Genomic DNA, 26,331 nt, shown 5'->3' with positions numbered 1-26,331 from the left:
TGCTTTCCAGTAACCTGGTGTTTTCAGTCTATTTTCTCTTCACCAGTATCTACACCTAATGCGCGTAGGCTGTCTACTTACTTTTTCCTAACCCTAGCTCTAAACCAGACCCCGATTCTAATCTTGACCCAGGTACTCTATATAACAGGATGAACAATGTGTCTAAAATTTATTTCAGCCTGTCTACAAGAGGGGTTGGAGTCAGAGGAACGCGTGTGCACTGCAGACAAACCTTCATCTGGCCTTAACCCTACCCCAAAGACACCCTATGGTATGGGTGGTGACCAAACTGAGCAAAAATAAACTACAAACTATAGACTTCTGTTGACAAGAAACTTCCACCTTGAAAAAGAAGTTCACAAATAAGTGCTGAAAGGTAGATTGGTTTCTAAGGCTTACCTTCAGTCTGGTCATCTCTCTGTTTAGACTACCAGTGATAAAGTTGTGGTTACAATTAGGTTGGTTGTAAAAGGCTGAGCTACGTGTTCAGTGGTCCATGGGGCTATATGGATGGGATCTAAAGGGACCTGTGAGGAATAGTTTATTCTAGCCCCAGTCTGCTGCACTGTCTCTATAGAGAATTGTGGGGATGGGATTAGGATTGTCTTTAGGAAAAGAGTGAGTGAACCCCAGTTATCTGTGTGTAGGACATGGGCTGCAGGACTCCCTTGAGGACAAGTATCTTCAGCTGATGCCAAGCCTGTGGCTTGGAACTTCTAGTTCCAACCATGTGGCGTATCTGTAGTTCCGGCTTGGGTTAGGATTAGGAAAATTGGGAAACTATGTTATTTAATGGTTATTTAGTGTAACCCTGGATTAAGATTAAGGTTGGTGTTTGCAGAGGCCAAGTTCTAACACTGCATTTTAGTCTCAGTTCAGCTCAATACCTTTACAGAAATTCAAAATTGGAGATAGGATTAAAAAAAACCCCAAACCATGGGAGGCAGGTGCCACGAGAGGTATGTTATTCCCTTCTGAGCCTTGCATTGTTGGGCCTGAGTGCACGTCTGGAGACATGGATGTGTGCCATTGATATTTCGGGAAAGAGTTTATCATGACAACCTTTCTTGCCACGGTTTGTTACCTATGCTGTGAATGGCTCACGTTACAGTTAACGTGCCTGCTCCTTGTTCCTGCGAACATGATTTGAATGTATTGCTCTGGTCAGGAGGCTTACCTGGCAGCCACCTCTTTGAAAAGGAAATGTTGGATTTTTCAGAGAGACGCCTAGTGTGGATCAAAGTCGTGCCGCTGTTGGGGGCAGACTGTTTGGCTCATTGGTGACAAGGAGCAATGTGTAGGTCTGTGATGATTTGAAATGTTAAATTAAATGATTCCACTGTAAAACCATCTGTGATACTTTTAAATATTTTATGAGAACATTGGTGATGAGAGCGTATGAGGTCTTTGGGACTAGTCAGCAGGCTTAAAAGCAACACAAAATGCCCAAATGAGCCTGGGAAACAAAAAGCTGAAACATAGCTATCAGCAGCAAAAGGCTGGTCTTTGTCTCTTTTTCCTCTCTGATGTCATTCTTTCTGTCTTTCTGCTGCAAATATGTCAAAACTTCCTTGAAGTTCCACATGCCAGGTCCACAGGTAGCATCGCATCACTTTCATGATCATCTTGACCCCCAGTTTCCACGGTGGCAATGCTCACCCACCTTTGTGCAGCCCGGTTTTATGGTGTGGGGCTGGCTGGCGTTGGGAGAGGCAGGCAATCAGAGGGAGAATATGCCAGGACTGGAGCTGTACAGTCTTTGTTTTGAGAAGAATAAGTGATAATATGGTAGGTAGGTTTGTATGTTTATTCATAGTATGAGTTCATTGCTACTGTTTCTATTTTGTAGGGGTTTTTTCCCATTTGTTTGGGTTGGGTTTTTTTTCCTGTGAAAATGGAAAGTTTGGTCCATTAGTCATGGGAGAGCAATCTGAACATCACTGTGTGAGGTGGTTCATCCTGCTGCATGCAAGTGCTCTACGAGTATTTGGGGGTTGCTTGACAAGAAGGTTGAAGCCTATTTGCAGCTATGTATAAGTTTTCAATATTAAATTGAATAGATAGTGCCATTATTATAGTTTATTATTTTATATTATTTATTATAGTTAAATACTGTGTAAAGTGTAGCTGTGTCAAATTACTTTTGAGGTGGCGATCCCATGAATAGCCCTTACTGCTGACATATGGCAGTATATTTATTGTCTAGTGGATGACAATCCACTGCTGAATTAATGAGGGAAGCAAATATGAACATTAATAGAAGTTTTAAATAGGCATCAGCTGTAACAATTTCTCATGCAGCCTTACAGTTCTTTATTCTCTATGATTTATGTTGAAAATCATGCAGATAAGGATAATATTAATACCATTCGATGTAATGAGCCATAAACAGAAGAAAAACCTAATGCAATTTGATTTTTTTTTTTCTCTGTCTGAATGGGAGGACAACTTGCAGTACTAGCAAATTTCTCTCATTCTTCCTTGCTTTGAAACCCTGGTATTCTTTGCTAAAAGAAAAGTTGCTTCATTAAAAAAAACCACACCCCCGCCAAGGACTCCACGGTTTGAAGTGTATTTCCACACACACATACACACGCCATACTCCTGCTTTTATCCTTTTTTATTTTGACAAAATGGTTTCCTGTGTGAACTTCGTAAACAGTAGTGTGTGCAACACTCGCGCATGTGGTGCTGCATGCTCTACAGAAGCGTTGAAAGTAGCACTGTCTGTGTTTTGTGACATAAATATTAAGTTATTCCTTTTTATTTTCAACGCAGGTACTTCAAAAACTAGGAAAAGCAGATGAAACGAAAGATGAACAGTTTGAAGAATATGTTCAAAATTTCAAACGGCAAGAGGTCAGTTACTTTTTTAGTTTCTTTAATTGTGTCTTAAGAAGAATGCCGTGTATTTGAACGTGCTGGTTTTGAAGAAGGCGTTACAGGGTAACAGGTAAAAAGATTTTTTTTTTTTGGGCGGGTGGAAGATTTTGTTCTGCTATTTTCAAATGATAAGAAACGCACTCATAATAAAAGGATATATTGTAATCGTACGTAACACCATCATGCTAGAACCGCTTGGGATCAGCGGAGAGACGGTATCCTTTCAACAGCGTAATTGAGAACAGAACCCAACCCTGGCTAAAGGCAGTTTTGTAATTGCCTTCATAGAAAGAAGAGATGTATTTCCTTGGTTTCATTTTGTGGATTGCTTTCATCAGTGGTATATAATAATGCTGGTTTTATACAAAATAAACCGATGGGTGGTTTCAAACTGCTGCGTGTCGTTAGCCTGCTGTGGTGGCAGTGCTGATGAAGCACTACTGGGGAGCAGCGCTCAATTCCTCTTGATGTTGTAAACACAACACATGAAAACAAAGGCGCCTTAAAGAGTTTATATTCCACTCCCGATGCAATCCTAAATTCTGACCTCAATTCCTTCTTGCTTTGTTGGACAGACAAAGGCTTGCAGGTGATTAATTGCGATTAATTATATAGTAGCTTTCTAGTACAAATTAATGCCCACCATGAGCTGTATTAATGCCACCAAGAAAGTAGTCTTGTTATGCAAGTATGAAGTGAGGTATCTGTCGTCTTTCGAGCTGTTGTTTAGAGCTCATACAGAAAGGCACTGGAGGGTGAGAGAACTACTCCCGCCCATTTTACACGATGTAAAAATTGGCTTATGTCAGCGTTTGCGGTTTCTGCCCTGAATCAGTCTTATCTACCACATGCATTTCTGTCCTTTCCAAGAGAAACCCTGCATCCTGACTACTGGGATGCTTATTAACTCTTTTGCATCTTATGGTCACTTAGCCTTTATTTTCCTCTCTCGGTGTAGAAGGGAGAGAGGTTTCAGGAGCCACTGAGTGGGTAGATCTTCGCTCTTCCCTGAAGAGGACAATGATGGGAAGTAAAAGAATCTGTTTCTCTGAGGAGGGTGGTTCCTCCCTCAAATTTCTTGAGGTCAGGAAGATGGGGGGTTTTAAAGGGCCTGAAGAAGCACTCAGAAGCTTTGAAACCCGGCAGAGATGTTATATGTTCCCTTTTCTTCCCCCTCCTCTTTTCTAAGTATGCTGGGATATCAATGGAGCATTTCTTTCTTCTTGATTGTCCTTATGCTGCTGCTCATCCTTGCTGTCAATATTCCAGCTGTTTGCACAGCTGGTAACTGTGTTAGAAATAAGGTGCCCCTGTAAGGTTCTTACTGGGTGCAGGAGGAGCAGCTGGAGCATCCCCATGAAGAAACAGAGCTTTGTGGGATATTTTTTTAGCTAAAAATTCCGAGTGACATTAAAAAAGAGAGATGAAAGAGGAAAAAAAACGCTTTTAAGCAAAATTATGTCTCAAGTGTTTGCTTTTTCTGTCCTTAACCAAGAATTTTCTGTAATGGTGATTTTCAGCTGAAAGTCTTGCTAAGGGCTAAGGAGGATTTTGGCATTTCTTCCTTTTTATTTCCTCCTCCTTTGATGTACAGAGAGGCAGTAATAAGCAGTCAAGGATTCTGCAGGAGTTGCATGATGCTAAATCCAGATGCAAATGTGACTTGGGGCCAGGGGAGGAATTGGGTAGGGAGGAGCGAGTGCCAAGGGAACTACTACAACTCTCTTGAGTAGCACATGCAGATTAGGCTAGGTCCACTGGCACACCAAATGCGAGAGACCATTTGCACATTTATTAAGCTAATCGTGTGTGTACCGTGCCCCTGCTGGGCACGCTCTCAAAGAGTTATGTTGCGCTGCAAAGAAATGCTGCAGAAACACTGTTTCTGCCACGTTCACCAATCAGAAGCAAATAAGTTGCTTAAACTTTCTTAGTTTTGTCCATGCTATGATCTACAGCTCACTAGCAATACAAAGATACGAAGCATTACAATTATCTGAATTATCTGATTTATTTGATAAATCTGAATTATCTGCTTACTGATTAATATCTTGCAGAACTGCTGTCTTCTGTGAACTCAAGCAGCCATCTCTTCTTGGTTTACGTTCGGTCCTGTTTTCAAGATTGCCTCTGCAACTCTAGAGCCTTTAGAAAAAGAAAAATTAAATTCTAGGTATTAAAGAATAAAAAGACAGTCTGGGTGATTGATCCTTGTGCTGAGGGACACCAAACTCTTGATGTGGGCCACACAGGTGGCTTGCAAGCAGAACCACCCCTGGTACAGGCTATCGCATCTTTTGCAGTTCCCTCCAGGATTGTTTCTCTCTGTGGTGGTTGCTGACCTAACAAGGCCTTTCTATGGCAGGGGCTGTTTGAGAGAAGGTCCAAACTTCAGTTTGTTTCTTGCAGTCTCACTTAGCAGTGATTTGGCTGTTCCCTGGCCATCTCACCTACCTACATTTGGCTTTGAGGAAGACTGTCACATCAGTTCTGTGTCTCTTTGTAAGTTGTTTGTAGCAGCTGATGCCACGTGAGCTCTGAGGATCCTGGTAAGCTGAAAGCTGTGAAAATGGTCTGTTTTTCTTGTTTCCCTACCTTATGGAGCCTGCAACACTTGGGAAGTCAACTGGTCTTAAGTATAGAATGATCTTTTTATTAATATTCTCCAAAGGTAATAAATGAGGACTCCCAGTTCAGCTCAGGAAAGCATAGTGAAAGGAAAGAGAAAGAGCGTAGTGCTCATTACCCAGGAAACAGATAATTGAAAAACCGAAATCTTAACATGCTATTCCTTGCCTGAATAGCAGATTGGATGATGGGTATGTACCAAACTCAGCAGAAGGCTATGTGTAAGGATACATCCAAGCAGACCTATCTGTAGGAAAAGCTCATTGAGACTCCCCAGTGACCCGCTCCCATCTCTTTCTGAATACAGCTGGATAAGACCCCCTTTTGGACTTGACAAGCCAGAGTTGAATTACCCAGATGAGTCACCATGGAGAAACTGAGTCATCCCATGTCTGGAGAGAACAGAGCACAGGGGCTTTGCAGAGCCTCAGGACTTTCCCTGTCAGAAGCAGTAAGCTACTGCAGATGAAACCAACAGGAAAAACGTTTAGATTTTTAGCGGTGAATACAGCTGTTATTCACCTTCCACTTAAGTTGTAAACTGAAAATTGCCCCTCTAAATCAAAAGTTGTGGAACAAACAAAACATATATAAACTCAGATGTGGCACAGCTTTTCAGGGTATTGCAAGAAATTTCTTGAGGCTTAAACGTTTCTCTCTGCACAGCTAATTGTGGATGTGCTCAGCCTCTTAATCGACCCTGAAGTTCAGAGAGGAGGGAAAAAAAAAAGACAACTCCTGCATATTTCTCTCGGCTGTGAAAATATCAAGTCCATCGGGGATTTACCTGAAATTTCATCTCTATTCTGGTGTTCAAACACCATCTTACATTTCTTTTTTTGACAGGAAGTAAAGTAGCAATTCCCTTATCCCCAACTATATTTTAATGACTCATAGTGCTTGCTTCTTTTTTCTAAGAGATGAATATTCTATTTCATGTCTATGCATATTTACCTCTCATCACTTTTCCATATGTAGCTATGAGACTTCTTTTATTTTACAGACTACAGTTAAAATATATTTTGGTGTTTAAAAAACCATTAACAACATGTGTTGTATTTGTACACACAGAGATATAGAGTTGCTACTACAAAAGCAGCTGCCCATGACGTGTTGTCAGAATAAAGCAAAATGTCAAGTGCTGTTCTTGCTAGTTTATAGAATTAGGTGAAAATGAAAAGCCTTTTTTTTTTTTTTTTTTTTTTGCTGTTGTTGAGTAAGCAGAAGCTGCTTCTGTGGACTGCTTTACTTAATGTATACCGCGCGGTAAGAGCTGCTCCTTGGGTGTAATTGTTAGCCGTCCTGAAAAGGTTTATCCTGGCCACATCTTCATTTCATGCAAGCATGCATAGCTGCCTTACAGCTGGGGCATGACATTGTCTTAAGTTGTTTCGTGAGACAATTATTATTTATTGAAGTGCTCTTTTTGCATCAGATGTGCCACTGGCTTCTCAAAATGTATTCATGAGTTAAGGTACCCAAGATGAGATTCACCACCTACACATAGGCACCAGATGTGCCTCATGGTGTCCCACCTGGTTCGCAGCTGTTGCTCCAGACAGCAGCACATGGCTGTGGCTACAGGTCTGTATTGTACCTGCTGGCTTTGTGGTGCTCTTGAGTACCCCATGGCACCTCCAGAGGCAACAGACGGATGTGTTTTGGCAGCTGAACCCTGCCCCTGGAGAGTGATCCAGTTCCAGACTGCAATATGCGAACGTGTGTGTCTGTGTTTGAGTTGAGTCTTCCCAGATGCTTCTGCTGAACTGGGCAGTGTGGTCTGGAGGGCCAAGACAGAAACCCGTCAGTTCCCTGGAGGCATCCGTGGGCCTTAATGGCTCCATTCAGCCCCATCTGGGACCCCTAACCCTGCATATGGGCCTAGAAGTCCCATCATTTGTCCTTAGCCCTGGGCACTCAGTCCCTCCCTAAGCCATGTCCTAGGCTGGTCCCTATGCCTAGGGGACCCATGCTTCACCTGCATCTCCTGCTGCTCCCATCTGGATCTCCCAGACAGACCCTGGATGTGGTTCACACCCTCGCTAGGTCGGGGGGTGCCAGTGAAGCCTCTTACCAGCCCCTGTCTCTGCCTGCCTGGCCCAGCCCCTGCAGGACGGCACCCATCAATGTGGGCATGGCCTGCCCTAGGGTCACTCGTGGCTCCTGGCACAGCCCCACCAACCGAGTTGAGCAGCTGTTTTGAGGGCTATGAGCCAGTTGCCTAAATGTTGGCATCTGTTGCCACTTGCGAGGCCCTAGTGTGTCCTCCCTGGCTTCCAAATGATGTTCAACAAAGCTGGCAGGTCCCTTAGAACCAGTTGCGTTTGCCATTTGTGGATGTATCACAAATGGCACTAGGCAGCTATGCCGAGTGAATGGTTTTGAATATAGGATTTTTTTAATTGCCCTCCTGACTCCGCAGGTTGCACTGAAGAGATCTACGTTGGCTCTAAGACAAGGAGAGCCACCAAACTCATGTAGGCAGTGATAGGTGTCTTAATCTGGAGTTGAATGAAGGACATGATGAATGAAGGGGAGCTTCAAGATGTGTTATAATCATGTGAAATTCAGTCTGTGTTCCGCAATACCTTCTTTTCTCTGGGAATTATTAGGAATCCCATATATCTATTTGACCATCTTTTAACCTACCTTATGTCCTCCCCTTAGACCCCCTCATTTTACTTGTCTTGTGCATGGGCTTGAGATGGAAAAAAGAATCGAGGCAATAAACAAAACCCATGAGCTTTAAAATTACTCCGGATGGGAGACACTATTTCTCTTCAGCTAATACTCAGATTTCCTTGGTTGTCTGTGGAGTCTCATACTAAACTGCAGGGGATTCGTGTTACTTGTTAAGCTGCAACATATTGTTGGTTCGGTACAGTTCTGTCCATAGGAGACTAAACAAAGATGATCCCAAATGCTGCCCGTGATAGACGCTCCAAAGTAAACCAGACACAGGAAAACACAATCTAGACTAGTGCGAGGGAGCTTTTTTTATGCAAGCCAAGAAGTGTTTGCATTCAGGGCCACTGCATTATGGATGCCCGTTCCCTGGAAGTGTTCAAGGCCAGGCTGGATGGGGCTTTGAACAACCTGGTCTAGTGGGAGGTGTCCCTGCCCATGGCAGGGGGGTTGGAACTCGATGATCTTTAGGGTCCCTTACAACCCAAACCATTCTATGATTCTATAACAGGCATCTTTTCAGAGGCAGTCCTAAAGCATACTTCAAATACTGTTTGACCACTAAGCCAAATACAAGCAATACAATGTGAAAGTATTTGAGGGGCTATCGGAGGGGTTTCTCTGATGATTAGCATTTCATCCTGAAATGTATGCTTAATAACTATGTTATGTCTGAGGGGCCAATTTTCCCAAGATAAGAGGAAACAGTGTGCCATTACATCTCATCGCAACCTCATAAATTTCCAGTCAGGCAGGATGCGTGGGAAGGTGAGGCCCTCTGTTTTATGCTACAAAATTATCTCTGCAGGAACAGCCCAAATCCATTCGGCTAATTCCTCTCTTCAAAGGAGAGAGTGGCTGATCCGATGTTTTGCTTTTCTGATTTTGCCGATTGATTGCTCCAAATCTGAAGTCTAAACCATTGTCACACTGAGCTGGTTTTGATTGCCCCTCGGATATAAACTATTATGCCTCTGCAGCTTTAGTAACTGTGCTAATTGTTTTCTCCCAGGCAGTGCAGTTGAACGGTTAAGTTATTTCTGACTATTTTTAAACAGACTAGTATATATTTTTTTCAGGAGACCCTGGGGATAGTTGACGTAGCCCAGTTCTGGGATTTAACACATGGATCGAATGTGATGCAGTTCACAACAAACAGTTCTGGACAGTTTTCCACTAGACCTGTTAATACATAGCTTATATATGTTATTTAAGAATATAGTTATGGTTGTACAGCTATAGGCATAAACAGAGGCTAAGTACATGTTCAGAAAGTCATATAATCATAGAATCATAGAATGCTTAGAGTTGGAAGGGACCTTAAAGATCATCTAGTTCCAATTCCCCTGCCATGGGCTCGACATTTAGTATGTGTAGATCACTTTTAGCCATAGACTTGTAGACTTTGCACTTGCTGTCTTTGCACACCTCAAATTTTCATTAAAACCATTAGTCTGGGCCCTACTTTGAGGACATGAGTATGCTTCTAGGAAGGTGTAATACGTATGAAGGTAGGATCCTAGCTTGGGGAGGGAGAGGTTTAGTTGCGAGGCAAGAAGGTAGGAATTCCATTTAAGGAGGGTGCCAAATATTTTCTGTTCAGTCCTCATCAGAATGGGAGACCGTTGGTCCAGTAAAAGGGTTAATTAGTTAAGCATCACTGTGGGCACCGAGCTTTCTCACCTGGCTACTGGGAGGCACTACTGAAACGGGGCAGAGCTTGCCGATTCTTACCTTTGGAGTTCATACTTTTTCGGATTAGTCTAAATTGTCTGAGGAGACTGTTTGATTTCATGCAGTTTACTTGAATTCATCATGTTACTTAATAACTAGAACAATAAAATTCTTACTCTTGAGCCTTCTTAGTGGCTAGACCACAAGTTTGGTGCTGTCCTGGTATGTACCAGGATGCCAAACACCTCTGTATTTCAGAGAAGGTTGCAAACCCAACTTTTTTCAAGTGTTGCACTAGACAAATAATTTAAAACCCAAGTCTCTTACAGCTTGTAGAAAGAGAAAAGAAAAAATGCATTTCTTTAAGAATCTTTAAGAAAAAGATTCCAAAATTTGGAGACAGTTCTAGGAACTATAAGGAGACTGAGAAATGGTGAAATAGGGTACTCTGGTGCGCAGATATATTTCATACTGAATTATGGATTTGTCCCAACAGCCTCTTATTTTGTTAAGCTTCACTTAATGCAATAGTCCTTTGCATTCATATTTCTGAGTCCCTTAAAAGACCTGCCAGTAAATACTACCTAAAGTGTTTGCAAATAGAGAGACAGTGCTGCTTCACCTTGCAGCCAAATTGCACATTAAAGGATATCATCCAGGTGATACAGAAAATGCTTTCTTTTGAGCTATTTCCCTGATGTCTTCGTGATGGAATGACAAAATTCCAGTATTAGACTTAGAGCTGCATTAATAATTATTTGGTTTGCATTTCTATGGGGCAGGTTATTAATTAACCTACGCTCCAGGTTCAGCATTGACAGTGCTCCTGACTCTCGCTAAAGTGGAGTGATTTATTTGCTTTTGGTATCAAGCACATGCTGTGCTGACCTTTCCTGTAAAGACGTATTGTGTTTACCTCCTGTATGTGACATGATAGAAAAATCAAACTCTTCTGTTCTGCCTGGAAAGCTGTGCATAAATGACGCTCGGTAAAATAGGTCATCCAATTCCAGCTTTCGTGGAGGCAAGGTGGCCTTTAACTTCTGAGTGGAAGCAACGATTTTTCTATTGCATCAGGAAGCAAAAGCTGATAAGACACAAAGCGTCTTTTTTGTGGTCTTAGTAATTAAGTTTTTGTCAGTCTTGTCAGTTTTACAGCCAACAGTGCTGTGGCTCTCTGTCTTAATTCCAGTGCTAAGATATTAAATACCATTCTTTGAAAAGAAAATCAAAACTAAACATACACAATAATCAGTAGTATGGAAAAGGCTTAATGCTGCTGTAATGGCATGTAAGACCTGTGGCTGTAGATGACAAGATCCTGTAATGCTGAGCCTCCTTATCTCACTGGGTGCACGTGTCTTTACCAGCTACATAATACCGACCATGTAATAAGACCGGAGAGTAGAAAAGGGGATCTGACAGCGATGCTGACTGTGTTCAGAGTAGCAAGTTGTTGTTTGGGACACCGGTGTGGAGAGCTGTGTCGATTTTTTCTAATGAGGGGTGTTCTTTTGGGTTGTTAGCATGCCTCTCTTGCTCTTGTATGCAGTTCAACAGGATTGCCTGACAGACTTTTGGTAATTTGTATGTTGAGTTTGATCAGGTGAGCTAAGAGCACTGATTTCTGGTGCTGGAGTCCAGTGAGAACATGCCTACTGTTATCAAACAACCTGATTGTGAGAAGTTTGCTACTAAGTGTGCTATTGAGATTTCTCGCTGGAGTTTTATTGCGTATTTTGAAACTGTGACTCATTTTGCTGCCTCATGTAGAACAAATAAAAGAAATTACAAAACGATAAAGGAACCATCAGTGCGCTCTTGGGAAATCTCATTTCAGAAGAGCACAACATCTGCAAAATAACACCTACTTTTCATTCTCCTTCGAGAAGCTGCATCTTAATTAACAAAATTGATGGCCTTAACGAAGATACTTGGAGCAGTGGTTTCAGAGCCATCAGATGCTTTCATCTGATAGAGCAGAAAGGAGAAAGTGTATCAGTAAGCATTGAGAAGGTGCAATATTAAATATGTGGCAATCTTTAAAACAGTGCTATTTAAAACCTCTGTGTCACAGTTTGCAAGATGCGTGGAGTCAGCAATGCAGTATTTTCATACTGTGAACATTAATTGATCTGTTAGGTGCTACAAGTATATCTGTCCTCGCTAATAGGGAGTTTAGTATAGCAAAGTGTGTAGATCACAGGCATGTTTTGCAGAATTCGCAGGGCTGAGGACTTTTGATGCAAATTTTTATTTCTGTTATTTTACAGAAAGGTCTAATTCTGTTGCCATTGAAGCTGAGAGATTCTCTCTCAAATTCAGTGGGAGGTGGACCTTGCCCGTGGATGCTTTAATGTCATGTGTCATACAACATTTGCTAATGAAGGAAAATTCATATGGCTCTATGCTGCTTAGATGTTTCAGTGGTTTGTGACCTGTTAATAACCTAGACTGAGGGCCATGCGTGTTAAAATTATTCTTTTGAATGAATTGTCAGAATTCATCACAGCACATATGGCAAAATATTTGCATCATGTTTTACTGCTATGACTTTTTCTTAGAAGTTTTCCTGAGCGGCGGTTGCTGATGACGCATGACACTAACCAACCGCAATAGATCTCGTAGTGGTTTAGGGTACCAGTCGTAAAACCGTTACAAACATAGTGTTTGAGCAGCGTGCGTCCCTGACATGCTGTTTGTGGTGTGCTAGTTAGTCCTTGTGATAAAACAGCACGTGTATGAGTAAATATAGACCTTTTACTGGACATGAGGACAGCTAACAGTATTCTGAGCCTTCAGCTGAGGTTTGCTGCTCCTGAAACATCACACGTTCTTTAGTAACTAAAAATTCTTATAGTATGGGCACCTGTTCAGCTGGACCATGATGAAGAATCAAGTTGCTGTATCTACTTCCCGCTTTCACCAAAGCGCTCAGGCTAAAGAAGATATGACTAGGAAAGATAATTTCTGTGCCTTCAGAGTACCGGGGATCCTCCCAGGAGGAGACTGGCATGGATAAAAGGGGAACTTCCCTCCTCTTTCTACCACATGTTTACAGATACTCCTCTCCAGATCCGAGAGCGAGAAGTTCTGCCCCTGGGTTCAATCTCCTTTCCTCTGTGGCAGTGGCGTTCGCTTAATGCCTTACTCTGCAGAGAGCAGACAACTTCTGTCATCTCTCTGCCTCCCATTCTGGCACGGAAAGAAGTAGAAAAAAGTCAGCTTCTGAAGTGTGTTAGGGTGCTGTCGTGAAGGTAGGATGATAAAATGTGTTGTTAAGGTGCATTAAGGTAGTATTTTTTTACTAGAGTTTTAAGACGTACATGTATGTGTTTCTTAAGGGACACAACATCAAGCTACCACTACGTTCAGAACTTTCTATTGTGCTGTAAGTAATGAGGCCTGAGGTGTAATCCACTGATTGCTCAACCTGTGCCTCTCTGGCCCCTGCTCTGATAAGCAGCTTTGATCCCAAAGCAGGGGAAGGGTTTTGCCTTTCCTTGGAGCATTGAATATGGTCCCAAACCAGAGATGGACTGGTGGGCTGGGTGCTCTTGCTGTTACTCAGCATCTTCTCAGATATCACACTGGCGGGGTTATTCCTGTGCTCAGAATTTAGTTGATTAGCAGATTTAGGTTCAAAAAGGAGTTCCGCTTCAGATCAAATTAGTGTAAACGCAACCTTCTGTTTGTTGAATCTGTAAGGTGAATTCAGTCTGCCTTCTAAGCCCACTCAGGTGTTTTTACCTTGTAAATTCTTTAATATTTCCAGGACCTTTAAACAGTTGCCCTCTCCTCACAGCCCATTGCATTTTGGGTTTTTTTTGATCCAGTTCTAAAGGATGCAGTCTTTCAGTTCCCTGCAGGGAGCTGGGAGAGGCGAGTTTAGTGGGTGTAATCCGCATTGCAATGTGTGTACTGGTGAGGCAAATGAGTATTTTTTGAGAACCACCATTTGGGTTTAACATGGCTGCAGGTAGATGGATTCTAAGCCCCAGATGGTCCCTTTAAACCTGAATTTCTTACGATCCTCCGTGTCTGAATGCTCTGAGCATCGCTGTCACTGATGGCAAATCCTTTACTGACAACAGAAGTCGTTTGACTTAAGTAGAGTTATAACAGCTTATACCAGTTGAGCCTCTGCCTTCTAAAATATTCACACATATACCCTTTTGGGTTCTGACATTCACACGAAAAATATGAGAGAAACTCCAAAGCAGTCAGTCATATTTTGCAGCTGATTTTTCCATATGGTGTAGCTGTATGTGAGAAAATGTGACTGCAAGCTGATATTCCTATAGTTTCCAACCGCTTAAATAAATAATTTGAAGGATGTTGGGAACTGATAAATGTGGAGCATTTCCAAAATCTTCAGGCTATTGAAGGTCTCCTGGACAACAGCTTTTTAGCAGTAAAGTACGTTTTATAGTGTAGCACAGGTTTTATTGCAAGTCCAAGGAGCTGTGAAGTCCAACTTGTGATGCAGTCAGAGATAAAGGAACGCGTTTTGTTTTGTCTATTCTGAGTTTTTCAAAGGCTGTTGATACAAGATAAAGAAAGATCGTTTTGATGTATTTGCCAAAGAAACATTTGAGATTTCACAGCAGACAGCAAGATGCAGGAGCCAAGCTAAACAAAATAGCTAATGCTATTGTTTTTTAGTAGCTATTTCCTTGCAAAATAGGAAAATGTTAAAATACTTGGAAAACCGTTTGCAAAAGTTATAAGCCATCTATGTAAAGGCATGGATTTTCTCCAAGTCTAGATTGCCCGCATTTGAGTGGTTTCCAGTGGAGGTGCGCCATTCTTGATTATACTACTTTGTGTTTCAGGTTAGGACATTGGCCAGGCTGACTTGAACTGGACCTTGGCCATAAAATATACCTGCCTCTCTTTGGCTGGAATGTGCAGATGACTGATAAAATAAACCCAGAAATTTTAGCCTAGAGAGTACACTATGCATAGCATCTTGGCCAGGCCACCTTTTCTGGATGAACCTCTGCATAGGATTGCAGTATGTGACACTATTCATCAGATAGATAGCTCCTGAAATTGCTTTTTGTGGTGAAGTTTGACATACTGTATGCATGTTTTAAGGCATAAAATATAACTGAAAAGTGTTTTCGATAACATAATTGAAATGTGTTTTCACTTCCTTGCTTTTTTTTTTTTTTGTTTTTTTCTTTTCCAGGCAGAGGGTTCCAGGCTCCAGAGAGAACTGAGAGGATATTTAGCAGCCATCAAAGGTGATTTTTAAGTTTTACATCGTGTTTTCATAAAGCAAAGTTTTTTAACTTGTTGAAGTTATACAAAGACAAATACAAACAATATCGCTTTCGTCATTAGTAGTCCACATTTCTGCTTTGGATCCGGCACAGGCTCTTTAGCCCGTTGCTAGGGATTCTGCGCCTTTGATGTCAACTGATGTGTGTACAGTCTTGCATGCACCGCTCGTCCTTGGCTGTCCTTTGTGCGTGGGACTGCTGCCCAGATTCTCACGTTGCATGCATTTTGAGCACCCACAAAATCTACGCATCTTCTTACTCATCTTTGCAAATGCTAAAATATGAAATACCCCATGCAAGGCAAGGGATTGCTTGATCTCCACAACTGTAACGTTGCCAGGTCTTACTAGCTGGACGATGATCTCCCTCCAAAATCACGCTCCCTGCGAGGATGTGATTTCTCCTATATTTCTGACTGCTTAACCCATGCTTTGTAAAATTTAAAAATCAAATGTGATCTCGTTCGATACTACATTGAAAATCCAAGTAGCAGAAGCTCACTGGTCAGTGCTTAAATATCAGGGGTTAAGTAAACAGCTATTTAAATCCTACTGAACATTTGTAAATCCAGCACACTCAGCATCATATGCAGTGTTCTCTTTCTCATGCCACCTCTCAGGAGTTGGAGGCCTGGTGCTAAAGGGAAAGGAATAAGAGTTGTCGACTTACAGAGACATAGTAATGGTTTCTTGAGATAAATATACATATATATAGGTAGGTGTGTGTGTATTCTTTACCTGGCTCCAGTTACAAATGAGTATTAACGTCCTTGGAAATCACTGTGTCATAATAGAGCTTCAGCAGCTGGAATTGTAAAACAGGGAGCAAAGCAGTAGCTTAACATCTTTGACTGTCTGTTATTTGCTGGGTGGGCTGGGCAAGGAAAATCCTGTACCAGACAAAAGATATTTTTATAGAATCATAGAATGGTTAGAGTTGGAAAGGACCTTAAAAATCATCTCGTTCCAACTCCCCTGCCATGGGCAGGGACACCTTCCACTAGACCAGGTTGCTCAAAGCCCCATCCAGCCTGGCCTTGAACACTGCCAGGGATGGGGCATCCACAACTTCTCAGGGCAACCTGTTCCAGTGTCTCACCACCCTCAGAGAGTGTCTCCCCACCCTCCACACCCACATTTCTTCCTAATAGCTAATCTAAATCTATCCTCTTTCAGTTTAAAACCACTACCCCTCGTCCTATCACTACACTCCCTGATAAAGAGTCCCTCCCCATCTTTCCTGTAGGCCCCCTTTAGGTACTGGAAGGCTGCTATAAGGTCTCCCCGGAGCCTTCTCTTCTCCAGGCTGAACAACCCCAACTCTCTCAGCCTGTCTTGATAGGAAAGGTGCTGCAGCCCTCTGATAATCTTCATGGCCCTCCACTGGACTTGGTCCAACAGGTCCATGTCCTTATGTTGGTGGCTCCAGAGATGGACGCAGTACTCCAGGTGGGGTCTCACCAGAGCAGAGTAGAGGAGCAGAATCATCTCCCTCTACCTGCTGGCCACGCTTCTTTTGATGCAGCCCAGGATGTGGTTGGCTTTCTGGGCTGTGAGCGCACATTGCTGGGTCATGTTGAGCTTCTCATCCACCAGCACCCCCAAGTCCTTCTCCTCAGGCCTGCTGTCAATCCATTCTCTGCCCAGCCTATATTTATTCTCAGGATTGCCCCGAACCACATGCAGGACCTTGCACTTGGCCTTGTTGAACTTCATGAGGTTTGCAAGGGCCCACCTCTCAACCCTGTCTAGGTCCCTCTTGGATTTTGCCTTGTAGGGTTTTGCACAATATCTTTTGGTTTTAGTCATTTCTGAGGAACCCATTGGATGCTGATTTAACTTTTTTATTTTTCAACCATCCCTTCCCCACACCCATTATCAGATAGACACTCAGAAGCAGCATGATGAAGCTGTTTGTTGGCCAGATGGCTTTTCTGTCACGTAGGCTGACTGTTTACATGCTGCTTTGATTTCCGTGTTGGTGACAACAATCCTCCTCTCCATGTTTCATTTTTTTTCTCTCTCTCTTTCTCTTCTTTTCCTAGTACTCTGTGCATTTATTGGTCCTTTTGCTGGTTTACTTTCTAGTGGGCTACTCTTTGCACCACTTTTTGTTTTTAACTTCGTGCAAAATTTTTCATTATGCAAGCTTTGCCTTTTTAGTCCTGCTTTTCTGTTCAGCATCTTACTCTTGTTGCAGGCCTGTAAGTCCATATTTGAAAATAATTTGGACTGACTTTCTTACTGAGAATGAAGTGTTTGCTAACACCTCAGTATCTTCATGTCTTAAAAAAGAGCCAGTCATAAGCAGCTCACAAAAGCCTTAAAAATGTTATTCTCCAGTGCCAACAAGCCACCAGTGGGTATCCTTGGCACACGTGTTGTTGGCACACCTTCGTGCTGTGGAGTGGGAGGACAGCCCAAGACAGCTCAGTCCACAAACACAGCTCTGGCTGAGGCTTCCCCAAAACTGAGTAGCTCAGCAGTGGCAAAGACCTTTCCAGATTTATGATGGTGGAAGCAGATCCAGCAACTCGTACAGTCTCATGGTTGCTATTCTTTGAAGGACTACCATCATTAAAAGATTTTGGGATGGCTATGTACAAAAGCACGGGAAGCCCCATATTTAGGCACTGAAGTGGGATTTCTGCACCTAGGACATCTGTGCCTTGGAGCCGTGCTGTCATCAGAGGATTATTTTGCAGGGGAAAAGCTCAATCGTATCATTGGAAAATAATGCACTTGGCATCCTTGTACTCTTACGGGTGTGAGAAAAGCTGTTCATTTTAAAGCGTTTCAGGAATTGGCAAGATCGCTAACTTTAACTAAAAGCATTTTATGACGCTAGTATGTTGTGAATAAGTTTCATTTCGCTAAATGCCTTTTGAGTGACTGGATATTGGAAGCTGAAGTACAAGATCCAGGCACAATTTAAGCAAGGAATGGTCAATTGAGCCTTCTTATGATGCTTTATCCCTTCGTTTTAATATACTTGACAGTTTGAGGTTTAGTATAACACGTTTGTAAAAGAATTTTTGCTGTATGCAGTCTTTCTCTTGCTCAGAGATGCTTCTTAGACTTAGCTGGATCTTGCTCTTTGCTGCTGGTTACTCAGGGACTTGGAGGAACCCTGTCGTAAAGCTGGTGACCTTGTGAATGGCTTTTATGTGCTGTTTTATTTCACCTGCACGGTAGCTTAACATCTGCTATGTATCAGTGGTGTTTGTACTGACGAGACTGTGTACTATCCCCCATAGCTATACTCATCTCATGCCTCCGTCTTCTGTCTCTTCCAGTCTCCTTGGCAACGTGTATCTGGGTTCTCTACTTCATGGTTTATTTTTTTTAGCTTTTGAGAGCTGTAGGCGACTTGAACAGTTTTATGGGCCAATTGTTAAAGAAACCTTAAATCAGTCTCCCATTCTCTACCCTGAGCTCTTTGCAAGTGCCAGTGCAGATGGGGAGATGTAAACCTGGGTCTGCATGGAGGTGGCAAGGCGGCAGAGGTAAAAAGGAATCCTGCATCATGAAAAAGAAGCACCATACTTTTCAGATGGCTTAATGTAGTAAGAAATAACAACTGATGTACAGGTAGGCAAGGGGAGATTTTGGAGGTCTGTAAGCTGCCTAGCTGTCAGTCTGTGGCTGACAGAACTGCACATATCCTCCAGACACACAAATCCTAAAATCAATCATGTAATTTCTTAGAAGCAATACAACTATTCATCATCTTTCTGTAAAATTTAGTAATGAATTATGAAATGATTGAATTGTTCCAGTGGCAACTGTAATGGGTAACTAGCAATAACAGATACAATCCTTATGGTCGGATAGGTCATTTCCCTGGAGAGCCACACATGAATCTCTCTTCCCCACTCAAATAATTAAATATTAAGAGGTGCCACCAAGGTGCCTCACTCCGTCAGAAAAATGGAATTTTCTCCATGATTCAGCCTAGATTCCCTTGATGGGTAGTGTGGAAACCCCACAGTATATGGGTCCTATGGCTGACAGGGAGTCCCAGGCCAGTCGCGATCTCCGTGGGAGCTTGAGTACACTGGAATTGTGATGGCAAAGAGTCACTTACCCTCTGTCATCTCTAGGGTTCTTAACGGGAATGTCTCTGCACTGCCACCCCCACGATCCCTACCACATGGGGGCCTCTTCTGGGGTTCCAGGGACAGGGGCTTTTTCCCATAGCAAGAGGGATGATTTCATCTGAGAGCCTCAGACTTCAGTAACTGGATTATTTAGCATCATTTTTCCTAAGCGATTCGATTATTTTGGCATTTGCAGTTATTAAATGAGTGACCCAATTACCAAGAAGAAGTGGTACCAAATTAAACAATTGGTATTAAATATAAATTTCTAACTGTTCATTAGCAGTAAAAATTCATTTTGCGTTTCTTAGTACTTTAATGGCTTGCTTGGAACAATTTGTCTTTCTCAGTGATAGCAGTTAAAAACAGCAGAGAGGGACAGGCTGCAGTCTGTGGCTGAGACACTAATCCTCTTAACTTTAGTGCTGAATAATGCATAAAAGGTATCAGTGAATAAGAAATAATTCTATGTGAAAACCAGCCAAATAAAAAAACACATTGGACATGGTAAGTTTATGCCCACCGGCATGAAAAAGAATGGGAAGCCACTGGATTGGTATTTACCTATGCACTCATTTGGAGTATTGCGGTAAACTTAGCGTAGATGCAGTAGGAGGGGAGTAGGATGGATGACCGTGGCCTGTGGAAATTTCAGACTGAAGCCCCTGACTGAAGAAGCCAAGTACTGTAATGCTCACTTGCTTCATGCTGCAGCTGGACTTCATTGATGTTTTTTACAGGAATGTGGTAGAATGGAGGATTGATTACCAGATTCTCAGAACTGAAAAAAAAAAAAAAAAAAGTGTGGAAGTTGGTGCAACTTTGATATGACTCAAGCGTGGGATATTAAGTGGCTTTTACTTACTCTCTTAAGCAGATGTATGCCTGAGTCCTGTAGTACTTAAAAAAGAAAGTCTGCGTAGGAAAAGGTGCTCTACCCGAGGCTGGTCTGCGACCGAGCTGAGAGCGAGCTGCAGGAGGGATTAGCGAGTGGCTGTACTTGCCTGCCTGCCCCAGCAACCTACGTGGCAGGTTTAGCACGCGTCAGACTTAAGGGCAGAAGTTCAGGTATCAGAAAGGATCAAGTGTGAGCCGGGATCTGCAAACCTTCCTGGTCTGTGCCTTTGCCCTCAGTGGACAGAAGCAAGTCTCCTTAAGCACGGCGATAGTGTGATGGTTTTGCCTTGCCTCCTAAGTTGATTAATTTGCAGTGGCATTAAAGATTTTAAATGAGTGCTGCCTGGAAAAATATGTGAAGATCTTCTGTATTTTACTGAAATCTGGCATATTCTAGGCAAAAAAAGCCCCTTTATTCAGGAACCCTTTCTTAGCTGGTGATACATCATCCTAAGCATTAACCATGAAGGAGAAAAGGAAGAAACGTATCTTAAGTTAATTTCTATGAAATGCACCTTAAGTTCTTGTGCTATATCAGTTCTCTGAGCTGAGCTCCGTTGTTAAAAAGCACCCTCAAGACAATCCCTGAAGAGATCAAATATTCTGTTTTGGCTCAGCACCTTTTGATTGAAGGGTGAAAGCTTGTATGCTCTGAACACCAGGGTTTCCTTTGTACTTGTTCTCCCCATTTCCCACTCCATTCTCTCCCTTGAACCCAAGGTCTGAGAATAGCCATCTGCCTTCAGCTTTTTCAGTATCTTTTTTCCTATCCTACCCATTCCATAGACCACCATTTTTATATTAGGAAGTGTGTATTACTGCATTTATTTTCCTGTCGTTATCTTGAGCGTGTGTTTTGGAGTGCATGGCAGAATAGCTACTGATAAGGTCAAGTCCGCTATTCTAGACATTCAGGTTTCAAATTAATTCTCCTTTTCCACTCCTGAGCATTTCTTTGTGCAGAAAACGAAATACTGATGTTATTCCTAAATTCAGCCACTGAGCAGTTAAATCTGAAGATCACGCTAGAGATACTTTCAAGATAGCACAGATGTGCTGCAGTAAACAGACTTTGGCTGCAGAAAAAATGTGGTTTTTTTAAAAAAAGTTAATGATAGGTAAAAAAAATAGCAGTGTTGTTCATATTTTGCAAAGAAGTTGAAATAAAGTTGACGTTTTAAAATTACTGATTCTTGGCACGTTAGGTGAGATCAGTTTGGTTTCACTGGATTTAGAATCACAGTCAACATCTAATGTACTGGTGCTCCATCAAAATGGAAAGGTAAAGCCCAATGACTTCACTGAGGGCAGTAATTTATTCACTGGGGTCAAATTGATCTCACTGAAGATAGATTTAGGCTCTTTCTCATAATATCATTGAAGCTACTTTACATTTAAGCCAGCTCCTCTGTGTATTACAGAGTGATAACCATCAAAAGTCCCTGTTCTTGTTTCACCTGTGGTAGGCAAGAGCTCCAAAGGTGACTGATGCGGTTTGGCCTAGCCCCCTTCTATATAGACACCACCCTGCTGCAAGCGTAAATAAGCACTGGGCTCCACATACTTCTAAACCTACTGGGTGAGCATACAAGATAATAATTCTTCATAAAACCAGGTCTGTTATGGCACTCTTCTCAAGTTCAGGCATCTTTTCCCTTGACACTGTCTCAGCTCTTGCCAGTCCTTTGCTTCATTATGAACATACCGTTAGGTCACCATCATTATTGTGGGCACAAGAATAACAGGCTCAACCACTCTCACTTTACACGTGGAAGATCTTGAGACTTAAATATCTTTGAAAACAAGGAAACAGAGAAATCTTGAGATATGTTCTACCTGTGTGTGACCTCCCCCATTCCAGGGAGCACTTTTGTTTAGCGCAGACCTATTTATTCTAAGTCCATTTTTATAGCCAGCAATTCCATAAATCTCTGCCGTTTTAACTGTGCCACCCTGCAAATGCCTCTTCTTTCAAACAGGTTGGCGTGGTACTCATTACAGGCTGGCATAGTACTCGCTACAGGCCGGGTAGGAGACTATTCTGTAGAGTGGAAGAGCTGAGAATAACCAAAGGCAGGTCGCTATTTGATTGTCTTTCCAGTGACAGTCTGTCAGTTGGGTATTATATGTCTTTCGTAGGCAGGACTACCCTCCGAGTTGTTGTTCATGTTGAGATATGTTTAGTTCAGAATAGAAAATGGAATCCATAATTTGATAGAAACTTTTTTTCTCCATATTAAATACGAGTTAATCGTTCTGTGAGGGACTTTTCTTGTTAACCTGGTGGAGCTGGGTGAAAATAAAGGTTTTGCTTCAGCTCTTGAAAGCGATATTCTAAACATGCCAGAGGGAATAGTATAGTGGGTACATGTGGGTCGAAATAAAGATATTTAGCAACTGTTTCTTGTAGTTTGCCGTTATATGTCCCTCCTTCTGTCTAATTACAGGGATGCAAGATGCTTCAAAGAAGCTTACAGAGTCTCTTCATGAAGTGTATGAGCCAGATTGGTACGGACGAGAAGATGTGAAAATGATTGGAGAGGTAAGATGTGTGGAAAGAGAAAAAAAGTATTTTGGCTGCAAATGGATTAATCCGAGCTGTTGAGGAGAAGTGTAAGTCTGAAATTTCCCTTAATTCTTTGTTGCATGTTAAATCCTTTTTTCTGAGCATGGAAATTATTGGTCTTGTGAAATGCACCTCCTGTTGACCAGATGCTGCGTTTACAATGTCTATTTTACGAACTAGCTGACAAAAGCTCCCACTGAGGGTCAACATCAGTGTGAGCAGAATTGGTCCTGATAGCAACACATTGACAAGTTTGTACAAGGTATCTTACATGCGGTTTTACAGTCGGGATTCTCAATTCAATTGAATGTTAAAAATTACCTAATCTGCTTATCCTTGTGTGTCATGTGACAACTGTTGAGCCAGCGGCACTGAACAGGATATCTGATGGGACGCTAGCCTCTCTCTGACAAGAATCTGGAATTTAAGGGCAAATTAGGCTGCAGGGCAATATTCATTTTAGCCTTTTTAGCTTCCTCCAGTGATTAAAGAATAGGTTTTTCTAGAGGTCACTGCAGGAATTTGGCTTGATGTGCTCTGAACTGCCTGCTTAAACAGCCTTAATTCTAGGGGAAGTGTGTCAGCAAATGTGCTGGTGGTACAAGAAAGTGCGAACTGTTATCAGTGCAGCTTTTAAGCACCTGGCGTTGTTTGCAAGGCCTCCCGGAGAAGATAATTAACAAGGAACTGGAAGACGGAGCAGTCTTCCCAAATCTGCGTATAATGACTATTCTTCTCTGTGTCTTCCTCTGCCTGTGCCTTCCTCTGCCCTCCCCTGCTGCTGAAGGCATGACGTGTTTTTGATTTTAAAAGCACCCAACTTCCAAACTTTTTAATTTAAGATACCATACCATTTCTATTGTTTTAGGTTAAACAGTTGGAAGATCTGCTCCACCTTGCTGTAGCACCTCATCTTGTATCTGTAGACTATTAAATAGATTTTTACACTCAGAAATTTGTAATTGTGTGTGGAAGGACCAAAATTTGGCTCTTAATCTCTATTAGATATAGAGATAAACGTTAGATGTGTTATCTTAATAAGAGACTTGTGGGCAGTATTACAAAATCTCTGCTCCTGATTTTTTTCCCCTATATAATCACAAACGTAGATTTATGCATCCCTCAACCTAGAGTAAAAAAGAATGATGTATTTTTGCAGTCCAGGATATAAATGATCATTCCAAAAGGGATCCACCTAAATGACTTTATTCTGTATGGTAGGAAAGATGATAGCTTAAAGGACTCTTCAGCAATGGTTTTTGAGCCCGTAAAGCTTTCAGAAAACCTCCATGATTTTAATTTGTCACAAATTTGTATCAGCAAGATGCAAAGACAAATGCAAAAGACTGGCAGTTGCTTGCGATGATCTAATGCTGTGCTGCTTTGTAGACCACTGTGATTAAATATTGTGTTAATAAATGGGGTATTTCTTTTAACCATGATTAATAGATTGTAATAAGTCATTAGGGACCCTGTTAGGGTAGGAAATGAATGAACTGAATGCTGGCATCACACAGCATTTATAATATGCCCTATATTACAGCCTATGATAAAACAAACACTAGGGAGTAGCTTTCCGGACTTGCCAGTGAGGATAACAGCCCTGCAGAGCAGTGCTTGCCCCCTTTACCCTCCCTCCCGTCAAAGGAGGGAGTTCAGTGATTTTTGAAATGTGCAAAGAAACGGGGGATGAGGATGTTTAACATGTGCTAGTGACTTGTTCAACGGAGAACCTGGGACCTCGAGCACTATGTCTCTATGTAACTGGATTTGCTTCTGGCAAGGGATCTCACCCTGCTCCCCACGGGGTCTTTGTCACATCAGCTACATTAACATATTCTTAAAAACTGGAAAACTACAAGGGGTGTCTCTTGGTGACTGCCCCAGAGCTGCAAAGGGGACTGTTGAAAAGCTTCTGAGAGGGGGTGTGCTTGTTTATTTTGCCTCTGATTTGGCACGTTTCGTATCTGGCATCCCAGTTCTCTAGCAGTGTGAAGCAGAGTTCTTCTCTGTGCATTGGCCATTTCATCAAATGTACCTTAATGGCACAAAAAGTACGGGATGGAAAGACCTTTCTTAGGCTGGGTCTCCACAGGTTTTATTTTAAAAATGCCCAAGCAAAACTAAGCTTACAAATCCTTGTAAGTGATGGGAAACCCGTTTTATTTTTTTTCCTTTATTTTATTTACTCTTCTATTTTTAGTTGTACTTCTTTTCTGTGTAAGGAACGTTCATAGGCATAAGAACTAGGGCAGCTTCAGATTCTGCATCGTTGTCCCTCAGGAACCTGAAACCCTGAGGTAGACCTTGAATCTGTGATATCCTTATTTTCACACAGCAGTTGCTATTTGAAAGAATGAAAACACAAACTAGTTATTGCACTTAATGTTCTTTTGTTGTGAAAGTAAAACTTGCAATATCAAGGTATTCCTTTTCATTTACCTTATTAGTACACTTTGATACATTGCTATAAAGAACATTTTAAAACTTCAGAAAGATTAATCTTTATCAATTACATTTGTACTTCTCCGGGGTTTGGAGTGGAATTAAAGTACTAAGCACATTTTTGTCTTTTCTACCTTTACAGAAATGTGATGAACTTTGGGAAGACTTCCATCAAAAACTGGTGGATGGGTCGTTGTTGACCTTGGATACATATCTAGGACAATTTCCTGATATCAAAGTACAGTAACGATTTCCTATAAAGGACAATTCGTAAAAATACTGTTGAGTCATAAAATAAATAGAAAATGAGATTACAGGCAAAGAAGAATCAAAAAGGAGGGGAGGTGGAAGTCATTCTCTTTTGCTATGTAAGAGATGTTGTTCTGTAAGTAAATCCCTGACATTAGGCTGCACAGATTTTCCAAGTGAACAAAAATATGCAGTAGTACTTGGAAGTAAATTAGCCTTTGTAGATAAAACTTTTATGTTTTTTCCTGTTCCTGTTTATTTGGTATGAGATCATTCTCATCAATTTCAACAGGGACACATTAAGCTCTTCAGCTGTTAAAATGCCAGACAAATTAGAACATGAAAAGCAGGCCTTTTGTTATTGGCTATATGCACCTGTGGGTAGCTAAATATCTTTCTCTTAACTTAGCCACGGTTCCTGTCTTTTAATTAGTTATAAAAAGGTTTTGTAATACACATCAGGAGAGACTGTTAGGCAGATTCTAGCCTCTCCTAGATGCCTAGCTGGCGCACAGTCCAGGGAGATGGTTGCTAAATGAAATGTGTGCGGGTAAAGAATCGTTACAGGTGAGAGGTAGATACTTTTATATTTGAATGTGACTGTAAGGCCGTAGCTGGAAATTCTTTGTGATGCTTCATAATTGAGTAGGTATCATGCAATCATCCCCTATGTCATTTACCTCAGAGACTAAAGAAAAAATAATTTTAAAATCCCAACATTACTGACGTTCAGCCTCAGACTTGCTTGTAAATCAAACTGCACTTATGCCCTCTCAGCATGTGGAATTTACATATAATGTATAGCTTTGTAAAGTCGGTGCATATCAAAGGACTTTTCTTTAGTTTTAAAATAATTGTATCAGGTAAATTAGAATTCCTATTGTATGTTGAACTCCAGTTATCTTAGTTATGTGTCA

At 41.7% G+C, this 26,331-nt stretch overlaps 1 protein-coding gene across 2 annotated transcripts in view; it reads left to right on the top strand.

Moving 5' to 3' along the window:
* The window catches only part of LOC141739058 (amphiphysin), a 124,665-nt gene that overhangs the window by 54,660 nt on the left and 43,674 nt on the right, over positions 1 to 26,331 (top strand). For both annotated transcript variants that reach the window (XM_074575568.1, XM_074575567.1), the window contains exons 2-5: positions 2,779 to 2,859; positions 15,065 to 15,119; positions 22,602 to 22,696; positions 25,308 to 25,403. In XM_074575568.1, the coding sequence (XP_074431669.1) occupies positions 2,779 to 2,859; positions 15,065 to 15,119; positions 22,602 to 22,696; positions 25,308 to 25,403 (327 nt within the window). The remainder of the gene's footprint in view (positions 1 to 2,778; positions 2,860 to 15,064; positions 15,120 to 22,601; positions 22,697 to 25,307; positions 25,404 to 26,331) is intronic.

Source organism: Larus michahellis, chromosome 2 (assembly GCF_964199755.1).
Source record: "Larus michahellis chromosome 2, bLarMic1.1, whole genome shotgun sequence".
Lineage (NCBI taxonomy): Eukaryota > Metazoa > Chordata > Aves > Charadriiformes > Laridae > Larus > Larus michahellis.
This window is presented reverse-complemented; position numbering and strand designations above follow the sequence as displayed.